Genomic DNA, 10673 nt, shown 5'->3' on the forward strand with positions numbered 1-10673 from the left:
TCCTTTGGCTGCATAAAACTTCTAAGGAAGGCTTGCATTTCAGTTAAATTTTAGTTTTTGATCTCAGTTTCTACTTTCTGTCTTTATCCTGTTACCTTCATCTTATATATTATTACCAAAAATTTTAGATGACATCACTGTACACCCTCTTGCTAGGTGGCTGTTTTCCTTTCCAGCGTGTCCCAAGAGACCTTTCTGGATTGGGGTCTCCCTCCACTAGCATGATATACAACAGTGTCTTTGGGAAAAGGCCCTAAACCCTCTGAGCATAATACCAGAGTCTTGGCGTGTTGGTATGCATGGCGTCAACTAACACCCAGGAAGTGTCCATGGGGTTTTGCATTTATCAAGAAGTTGGTGTACCTCCTCAGGGTTCTTGGGAGGCACTGGCACCAGATATTCAGGACATGTATATTTGTCCATTAATTTTTTTTTAGTAACATCACACCAGGATTGGTAGTATCCCATCAGGTCATGGGGAAAAGAGCAACAGCAGTGGCTATCAGAAGTGGTATCACAGAGATTCCAGGTGCCTGTTGTATAGTCCCTCTGGAGGTGCCATTGATTTCTGGTAGCAAAGCTATTTCACTCTTCGGGATTAGGACATGTAGTCCAGGCACGACCCACTGATTCAGTGGTGGCAGGTGGAGGTCTCCTGTCCTCTCCTTCGCTCAGAGCCTCTCCTTGAACAGTGACAACACCCTTGTGATCCAGTCTACCATCCTCAGCTCTCCTAGGCCACGAGGGGTGGATGATCCTTTCACACTTTAATGGTCAATTAAGGCCTTTATAATTAGTAGTCTGATCATCTCATTAGGCCATATGGGCTTGATCATGGTGCTCTGGGGAGATCACCAGATTATTATGGCAGCTGTTGCCTGTTGGACATCACAGACCACACAGCACAGAACGATATTGAAAAGCACAGAGCAGGGTTACCCATCTGAGGGAAGTGGTTAGTCAGCAAGTTACAGGTGAATAAGGGCATTCCCCTCAGGAAAGTGCACAGACATCATGCTCTGCTACCAGCCAACTGTTTTGTGCCAGCCTCAGCCTATCAATAACAATGTCAAGGTCGGACTGGCTTTGGTGGTTCTTCTTTTTGGATGCCTTTCAGCGGTAACAATTGGGAAACTTTGAAGGAAAGGTTTATTACCTACAGAACCTGGACATTATACAGCAGGCCTGGGGCCACCTAGAGAGGGTACCAGTAGAGAAAGCATGGGGACCTGGGGTTCTGCTTTTACTGAAATCCATAGTGTGGGGCCTGGTGTTTTGAGGGCTCAGTCTTTATCAGTGAGAATTTAGGGGCACCTGAGTAGACCAGTTAGTTGAACATCTGACACATGATTTCAGCTCTGCTTATGATCTCGCGGTGCTGAGATGGTGCCCTGTGTCAGGCTCATGCTTGGTACGGAGTCTGCTTGTCCCTCTCCTTCTGTTCCTTCTCTCTCTCTCTGTGTCTCTCCTCTCTCTGACTTTGTCTTAAATAAATAAAATATTAAAAAAAAAAAAGAGCGAGGTTTTAAAGTGAAGGAAGAGGGGCACCTGAGTGGCTCAGTTCGTTAAGTGCCTGCCTTTGGTTCAGGTCATATCCTGGAGTCCTGGGATAGAGCCCTGTGACTTCAAATTCCCTGCTCTTTGGGGAGCCTGCTTTACTCTTTCCGTCTGCTGCTTCCTCTGCTTGTGCTCTTGCTCTCTCAAATAAATAAATAAAATCTTAAATAAGTAAACTGAGGGAAAAGAACAGACAAGTGACCCAAATGATCAGTAATCAAAATCACCAAAGATCCCCAAAACAAAGGAGCCTCAGTAAAGGGGAAAGGGTATGGATCTTGGATTATTAGAGACAGCTATGGATTGGATGCCTTGGTATTCAAAGCTTAAGTCAGGCACCGACCTTACAAAAAAGAAAAGAAATGAAAAGTCAGTTTACATGGATGGAGGGATGTGTTCCAAGCAGAGGGAACCATAAGCCCAAAGACTCCAAAGCAGGAATGTACTCAGTGCGTTTCAGGAACAAGTAGCAAAGAGGTATTATATTCGCATTGCTCAGCTCTTGCCCTTCTCGGTTCCTGGAGAATTCTCTGCATGGAGAGGCATGGATTTCCCTCTCCAGCCTATGGGCTCTGGACTTACTTCTGACTGTTGAGAAATTCCCATCCTACCTCGTGCTTTTGGCCCAGGGCTGACTTGTGTAATACACAATGAAGGAGCAAGTAGTATCTGAGGACAGAAGGGGTAGGTCTGAGGAGCATCTTCCAGGGACTCACATTAGAGCTGGAGACATGTTTGGAATGTTACATTAGAGAAAACAGAAGCTGGGAGATGAGTGAAATCTACCTGGTCCCAGAAAGTCAGCAGTAGGGCTAAGGTAAGGACCAGGATGCCTAACTCCCACCGTGTCCACTCCATCTCAGGGTCACCAAAGCCCTTCCCATCTGAGTCCCCCTAATGTTTTTTCTCATCTCTCTTTCTCTGTCCCCAGATACCTACTTCTGCCCGAAAGGATTTTCACTATTCTCCAAACACATCATCATCATCTTTCAACTCTATGTCCTTGAAGGTATAATGCCTTTGTATATCGCCTTCTCTCACCTGTCCCTCAGGTAAACTCCTACTCATCCCTCAAGGCCCTCTCAAATGTTCCCTTCCCTGGAACAAAAGTCTAAACTCAGTTTCTCCAGAACCCATTCATCTCTCCTTCCTCTGTGCTCTCATGATCATCTCCACATACATCAATTTTAACATTGACTACCCTCTCCTATAATTGTCTATAGCTGGTTTTAGTCCTCACTGGGCTATATTTTTCTCTAGGACAGGGATTATTTTTGCTTCTTTCCCTAGGGCCTCGCATGGTGTCTGGCATTGGCTTGGCACTCAGTAAATGTTGACCAACAGTGGAATAAATGAAGGAATACGAAGCAAATGTCTTAACCTCTCAGTCTTAGTTGTAATATCCTTGAAATGAAAGCAAGTTAAACACTCAGCAATGTTAAATGATGGATAATGAATGTAAAACAAATGTCACCATCATTGACTAAGTTGCCCAAGCCAAAAATAGGGAATCACACAAAATTTCCACTTCTCCCATTTTTTCCCCTCCCTGCAGCTAACCAGTCACCATGGCTTGTTGAACCAGGCTGAAGACCTTGTTAAGAAACTCTGGGTTACAGGGGAATTTCCATTAGGCCAGAGCTAATGGAAAGGAAGCATGGGAGGCAAAGGGTATTGGAGGTAGGGAGTCTTTAAGGAGAAGCAGCAGGAGGAGAGACTAATAGGTCACAGGAAGAACAGATAAGGGATCCAGGAGAAGGGAGACATCAGACTGAGTCCTGGGGACATAGAAACCACCCAATTATGTGCCCTCAAGAAATCCTAGTGGGCTAAGGAAACAAATAGAGACAAATGAGGCTGTAGTAGAGTAGGCCTCCTTCCTGATACCCCTGCTTTACTTGGCTTACAGGATATCACCCAGCTTGCCTGCTTTTCTACTTATATTTTTGGCCTTCCCCGTTTGTTCCTTCTCATTTGCTGCTTCTCCTAGTTTCCTTAAATGCTCACTGTTGAAGAAACTATTTTCCATCTACACTCACTCCTTTGATGATCTCATCTAGTTTCATGGCTTTAAATGCCATCCATGTGCTGATAATTCCCAAATTGATATCTCTAGTCTAGATCTCTCCCCTGACCTCAGACCTCCTGCCCCTTCCTCCTCCTGCCCTCTCACCATCTGTACTCCAATGAACATTTTAAACTCCACACATCCAAAAATGAGCTCCAGATAGTTCCCTCCACAAAACAACATCTCCCTTGTCTTTCCCATCTCAAGAAATGGCAACACTGGTCTTCCAGTTGTTCAGTCCAAAAGTTGGCTCCTTTCTTCCTCTGATACTCTGCATCCAATCTGTCAGCAAGCTCTCTTGTCCCTACCCTTTAAATATATTCAGAATTCAACCACTTCTTTTTAAAAAAAAAAAAAGATTTTATTTATTTATTTGACAGAGAGAGAGATCACAAGTAGGCAAAGAGGCAGGCAGAGAGAGATGGGGAGCAGGCTCCCCGCTGAGCAAGAGCCCCATGCGGGGCTCAATCCCAGAACCCTGAGATCATGACCTGAGCTGAAGGCAGAGGCTTAACCCACTGAGCCACCCTGGCGCCCCCAGAATTCAACCACTTCTTATCCCCCATCTCTGGATTATTGTAACAGGCTCCCAGTTGGTCTCCCTGCTTCTGCCACTCCCCCTCCTGAATTTGTTCTTTGTCCAACAGTCAGAGTAACTATGTTAAATCAGATTGTGTGAATCCTCTCCTCAAAACTCTTTACAGGATTCTCAACATGAAGTAAGAGCTAAAGTCATTATTATGACTTGCAAGGCTGTACTGTCTGGCTCCGGCTACCTCTCTGTCCTCCCCTCCTGCTCTCACTACAGTACACTAAGCTCCAGCCATTCTAGACCCTTTGCATTTGCTCCCTCTCTGAAATGCTCTTCCCTAAATATCAGAATAGTGCCCCACCACCCAATCTTTTGCTTCAGACCTTTACTCAAATCACATTCCTAGAAAGGTTTTCCTTGCCCCTCCTAGGTAAAATAAAACCTCTTCCCTCCCCGCTTCTCAGATTTATTTTTTCTCCTTGGTATCTACTGCAGTCTTAAAACTATACATTTTGTTTATCTATCTTCTTTATTGTTTATCTCTCCCATTAGAGTGGAAGCTGCTGTTGTGCCCAAATTCTGAGACCCCCCAAAGACGACCACCAGAGTCCAGAGTCAAACCCAAACAGCAAGGGTCGTTTATTACAAGTTCGAACCCGGACCTCCGCGCACTCATTGCCGGTGATGCTAAGAAGTCCTGATCTCAGGATCACAGCACTTTTTATACTCTATTTTGGGGAGGCAGGGACTTAGCATACGTTATAGTATCTCGTAACAAATCACTACATACTGCGGGAAAATCAAACAGCAACTCTATAATATGACTGGTGCGCTACAGAGCAGGGAAAAAGCTGAGAATAGATTATTGGTTAGATCAAAGGGCTGTCATTCTTTAAACTGCTTAGTTGGCGCTGCTAGGGTACATGCCCCCTCAGGATTGGCCAGGGTCTCCCTGCCAAACCATGGGAAGCCAGATGGTTATTATCTCCCGTACCCAAAGCTGGGTGGGGGGTTCGGGGGCAGTCACTTTGTCACATCCAATTCTGGGTGGGGGTTTCTCTGGCGCCAGATGGCTGTTATCTCTCGGCCCAGAGCTGGGTGGGGGTCTGGGAACAGCCACTCTGCTAGGTTCAATTCTGGGCGGGGATTGTGTGGTTACAGAGGGCCTCCAGAAAGTTTACTGGTAATTTTCCATCTCCTCATGGGTTAGCAAGTGAAGGTACAGAAGCAGAAAGAGCGGTTATGGTTATAATTTAGGTATCTCACTGCATGGAGATTTTGGGGGGGTCTGTTTTGTTCACTATTGTATACCCACTACTTAGACTAGTAACAGTCATATATATAGTAAGGCACTCAATAGGTGTTTGTTGAATGAATGAATGAATGAATGAAAAAGACGGACATTTGCAAGAGGCAAATTTTACTCTTTTTTTTAAAAAGATCTTATTTATTTGTCAGAGAGAGCGAGAGAGAGCATGCACACAAGCAGGCAGAGAAGCAGGCTCCCTGCTGAACAAGGAGCCTGATGCGAGACTCGATCCCAGCATGCTGGCATCATGACCTGAGCCGAGGGCAGCGGCTTAACTGACTGAGCCACCCAGGCATCCCGGCAAATTTTACTCTTTAATGAAAAACTTTATGGGCAGGGCGCTTGGGTGGCTCAGTCGTTAAGCGTCTGCCTTCGGCTCAGGTCATGGTCCCGAGACCCTGGGTTTGGGCCCAGCATTGGGTTTCCTGCTTGGCAGGAGGCCTGCTTCTCCCTGTCCCACCCCCCCACCCCCACCTCCGCTTGTGTTCCCTCTCTGGCTGTCTCTCTCTCTGTCAAATTAAAAAAAAAAAAAAAAGAAAGAAAGAAAGAAGGAAAAGGAATGAAAAAAAATTTTAAAAAACAAAACAAAACACAACTTTATGGGCGCCTGGATGGCTCAGTCGGTTAAGTGTCTGCCTTGGGCTTAGGTCATGATGGGATGGAGGACCACATCTGGCTCCCTGCTCAGCTGGGAGTCTGCTTCTCTCCTTCCTTCCCGCTTGTGCTCTCTCTCTCTCAAATAAAAATAAAATATTTTTAAAGAGAAGAAAACCTTTATAACAACTAGAGCTGGTTGGAAAAGTAATGTTAATATACACAGTACTTTACCACTTAAACATGTAATTTCATCAAATCCTCACATCTGTCCAGGATAGGAGGAAGACTGCAGTTTATGAGACTGGTTGAAGAGTAAACTGAGTCTAGGTTGGGAGAAAAAGGGACTTGTTAAAGTTCACACGTTGGGTGTGGCCAGGAGTGGAATTGTGGATGACTGCTAGTCCTTGACGAGGCTGGTGAGTGATGGAGCTTAATGGGGGTTGGAATTGATGGATTTCCAGTTTACAAGAAGGCAAGAGCTCGAAGGGGAGGCTGAGTCGGAGGTTACTGTAACAGAAACATCAGCATAGGACTGGGAGAGATGACGAAATTAACCACTAAGGTATTAGGGCAGCTGACTTCCCCCAAAGCAGTGCCCTGAGGCTGACTAGTCAGTCACTCAGACGAACACAAACTGGACAAGCAATCTTAAGAAACCAGTGAGTCCGCGGTGGGTCTGCAGAGTCTGGCTTCTCCACTGGACTGTGAGGTCTATGGGAGCAGGGACCGTGTTCTAGATTTAGCCCCAGCTTCTAGCAGAGCCTGGAAAGTAGCAGGGACTCAATGATTTCTATAGAAGTCATACATAATTCAGTGTATGCGCCCAAACAAACAGAAGGTGAGAAGGAACAGACGGAAGGGGCGTAATAACCCCCAGCGATCTTGGGGTAGAAGTAGACGGATTTTCCTGGGACGCGGCAGGACAAACAGTCCTAGTACTAAAGCCGGTTGCTGCCAGCTATTTTTCCGCAGGGGTTGGCAAGCCGATCCTGGCTAGGAACGAAGGGGCGGTGTTAAATAGGGCTTTGGGGGAGGCCTGGAGAGGCCGAAGGGCGGAGGCTCAAGGAGGGGCCAATAGAGTAGGCAAATTTCCAACCTCAACGTTGTGATTGAAATGTGTAACGTCACATCCGGTGTGATGGGCGGGAGCGGGAAACAAAAGAAAGCCAAGGCGCACGCGCCGGTGCTGCTCGGGTTCTGGCGGGTTCTTCCGCTCAGGCCGAGAGAAGTGCTTCCGGGTCGCCGCCGGCTACCGCCTCCCGGCGCGGTAAGTACAGAAGGCAGGCTGCGGCCGCTGTCTCCCTGCCGCTTCTCTTCGCCCTCCCCCAGAGAAAATCCGTGGCCCTGCCGCGGCTCCTCAGGTCCTTCAGTTCAGACTCCTTTTAACAGTAAAGAGCTCCCGCTCATTGGCGCTTCCTCGAGGCCAAGCCCCACCCCGTCGCCCAAGATCCGTCACTCATTGGTGTCACTTTCTGTCACCCAGCATTTCTTCCAGTTAATTGGCCCTGCTCAGGCCCCGTTCCTTTCGCTATTGGTAACCCTATAAGGGCAAATGCCTTTTCAATCCCGCCCCTGCATTCTTCGTGTTAATCCACCCCGCATGCATTATCATAATAAGCGAAGAATGGGCGGTGGCTTGGTGGCAAGGGGTGGCTTTTCCGAGCCTCGGTCTAAGTGGCCTCTCCTGCGTAGGGGACGTGAGCTTGGGTGCTGTTGTGCTAATGTCATGGGACGGGAGTCCGAGATTCACGGAAGGGCAGCGGCTGGCCCAGTATCGGTCAAATGAGTTTAGGGTAAAAGCAGAACTAGACGTAGGTGCTTTTCTCCTGCTCATCTCCTCTAGTGCCTGGCCTCGATTTCTTCCCCGTGGGAATTCAGTGCCCCAACTCATGATCTGGAGCCTGTCGTTGCCTGTCGCAGGGCCTCAATTTTTCTGTCAGGTGAAAGACTTTAATTCAGATTCTCTGGGACCTTTTGGTCAGCCCCCTCAGCTGCTTAATCCTTGCCGAATTTACTTATTCTCACATGATAGTTCATTCAGCCTTCCATTTACTTATCCATTTACTCATGCCTTTCTGAACCATACTGCACGTGGAACCCCTCACCACCACCCCAGTTTAGCTCTCGTTCAGGAGAGAGGTGATTAGAGTCCTAAATTTCTGACACGGGATAAGTATGTTAGGGATCATCATAGAGGGGCAAGAAGTAGGTTTTACTGTTTGGAGGAGGTAAAGATAGTGTCAGTGGAGCCTTGTTCTAATTTTGTAGTGTTGGTCTGCATTCATAGATCTACATTTGGGTTCCATTCTCTTCCCCGCCTTGACCAGTTTAAACACTTTACTTCTCCATAAAGGGAATTAATTATCAGAATAACTATGAGAGTGTAGTATAATTATTATTCCTCATTTTACAGATGAGGAAACTGAGGCTCAGAGAGGTTAAGTGACTTGGCCAAGGTCAAAACAGCTAGTAAGTGGTGGAACAGGATCAAACCCAGGTCTATCTAATTCCCACCAAGAAAAGCTATTTCCCTGCTACCTTCTTTTCCACCTCACCCCCAGATTAAACTGTAACCAAATAAAACCCCAACCAAAGACACCTGGTAGCTGGATTTCACCTGGCCCTTTACCTCAGTCTAGGAGCCATGTCCACCTTGTTTCCCTCACTTTTCCCCCGTGTGACGGAGACATTGTGGTTTAACCTGGATCGACCCTGTGTGGAGGAGACAGAGCTACAGCAGCAAGAACAACAGCATCAGGCCTGGGTGAGTAAGGACCTAACACAGTGGTGGAGCCTTAGTCAGGGAATAGCTTTTTGCCCTGAGTTGGGAATACTCAAGCTGGGAGGAAGGAGGGCTAGCTTGACATCTTTGTAGGACTCCGATTTACTGTGGGCCCATTAGACTTCTGGGCCAGACTGGAGCCCAGGCTCTTTTCCCTAAAGCATAGGACATAATTTTGACTTTATTGAGGACCTCGTAGATGGGATATTCTAAAATGATAGTTTCTCACTTCATTCTTACCATAATCTTATGAGGAAACCACAGCCCAGAGAATGTATGTAGTTGGATCAAGTTTATAAGTAAGTGGCAGATGATAAGAGACAGAGGGATTGATTTCTTTCTGGAAACTGGAAGGAAGCTTCTTCACACTTGAGGGGTCATCTTAGGGGCACAGTGGGCTAGTACCATGTTCCTGACCTCTCCTGCTCAGGCCCTGACCCTGCTCTTCTCCCATTTTGGCCACAGCTCCAGAGCATCGCAGAGAAAGACAACAACTTGGTACCTATTGGCAAGCCGGCCTCAGAGGTGAGTGGTTCCAGCAGGTAGGGCTTGGGTGGGGCCCAGGTGGGCTAAGGCTCTGCTCTACTTCTGAAGGTCCTGCCTCTGACCCATGAGCAGTTATGGTCCTCAGCTCTGGGTGGAGGCTCTAAAGGGGAGGTGGAATAGGTAGCCATTGGACCCAGCACTAAGGTCCTGCAGAACATGCATCTTCTTGCTAAACTCAAAGGGATGGGGCATGGTTGGGGAATGGAGGGTCATTCGTTGTTCCCAGAGACTGGCTTCAAGTGGAGCAGTACTTGAACTGGTCCAGGAAGCCCTATAGAGCCTATAGGCTCTCCCCTGCCTCACCAGCACTATGATGACGAGGAAGAGGAGGATGAAGATGATGACGAAGATAGTGAAGAGGACTCAGAGGATGATGAGGACATGCAGGACATGGATGAGATGAATGACTACAATGAGTCACCTGATGATGGAGAGGTCAATGAGGTAGGCAGGGGTGTGGGGAAGGGCCCCTGCCCCTGACTTAACTGGTGCCCAAGGGGTACAGAGATTGTGGTTCCAGACGGGCTGGTTCTGGTACTGGGGCAGGCCGGGTGGCTGAGGCCCCTTCCCACCCACACCAGCCTTCTCTCCAGGTGGACATGGAAGGCAACGAACAGGATCAGGACCAGTGGATGATCTAGGTAGACAAGGCAAAGTGGCCTCAGGGAAATTCCAGGCCAGCCCAACTTACCCTGCATTCCCTGCAGAACCAGCTGATTTCCCCAGTGCTGAAAGCTTACCCTTGGGTATCTCTTCAGCTGCTGCCAGGAACTGGTCTCCTTGGCCCCTCCCAGGCCATCAGTTTGCCCTGGATTCCCCAGGGCCTGAGCCCAACCCACCTTTCTGCCTAGTACTTCACTCTTTGGTTGCCAGGTATAGTCTCTTTCTAACCCCCTTTAATAAAGACACAGGACTGATTCCCCCTGACCCCCGTGTCTATTCCCTATTTGTTGGTGGGGCCCGGAGGAATCCAGCACTTTTTCTTGAACTTCAGGGAGAGGGCACACAGGGGACTTCAGGCAAGCCTACTTGAGCATGTGGTCTAGGGCTAAGGAAGGCCAGGGTGGCCCTGGCCCCAGGCTCCATTACCATTTTCTCTGGCGCAGATTATATTCATACATTCCTTCAGAGCCTCTCTGTTTCCTCTGACCCCCCCTGGAACTGCATGGGCTGGGGAGGACTGGCTTTCTGAGGCCCAGAGCTGGAAGGCCCCTGGAAGTCTTCCAGCCAGCATCCTTGGTGTTAAGAAAGCAGATTAAATCTCAGAGCAACACAGGGAGTC

The 10673-nt window shown here is 47.9% G+C and overlaps 1 protein-coding gene across 11 annotated transcripts; it reads left to right on the plus strand.

Annotated features, from left to right (window-relative positions):
- Positions 1 to 7186: 7186 nt before the first annotated feature.
- Positions 7187 to 10318, plus strand: ANAPC15 (anaphase promoting complex subunit 15). 11 transcript variants are annotated; one of them, XM_082682337.1, is made up of 6 exons: positions 7208 to 7330; positions 7907 to 8003; positions 8698 to 8827; positions 9311 to 9370; positions 9698 to 9835; positions 9985 to 10318. In XM_082682337.1, the coding sequence occupies exons 3-6, from the start codon at positions 8708 to 8710 to the stop codon at positions 10030 to 10032; spliced, it is 366 nt and encodes a 121-aa protein (XP_082538463.1). In that variant the 5' UTR covers positions 7208 to 7330; positions 7907 to 8003; positions 8698 to 8707; the 3' UTR covers positions 10033 to 10318. The 11 variants fall into 11 exon arrangements, with proteins under 11 accessions (XP_082538462.1, XP_082538460.1, XP_082538455.1 ...); XM_082682328.1 differs by having other exon boundaries at positions 7210 to 7330; positions 8703 to 8827; XM_082682333.1 differs by having other exon boundaries at positions 7214 to 7330; positions 8703 to 8827; positions 9973 to 10318.
- Positions 10319 to 10673: the final 355 nt, after the last annotated feature.

This window comes from Mustela nivalis (genome assembly GCF_964662115.1).
Source record: "Mustela nivalis genome assembly, chromosome: 9".
NCBI classification, from domain to species: Eukaryota; Metazoa; Chordata; class Mammalia; order Carnivora; family Mustelidae; genus Mustela; species Mustela nivalis.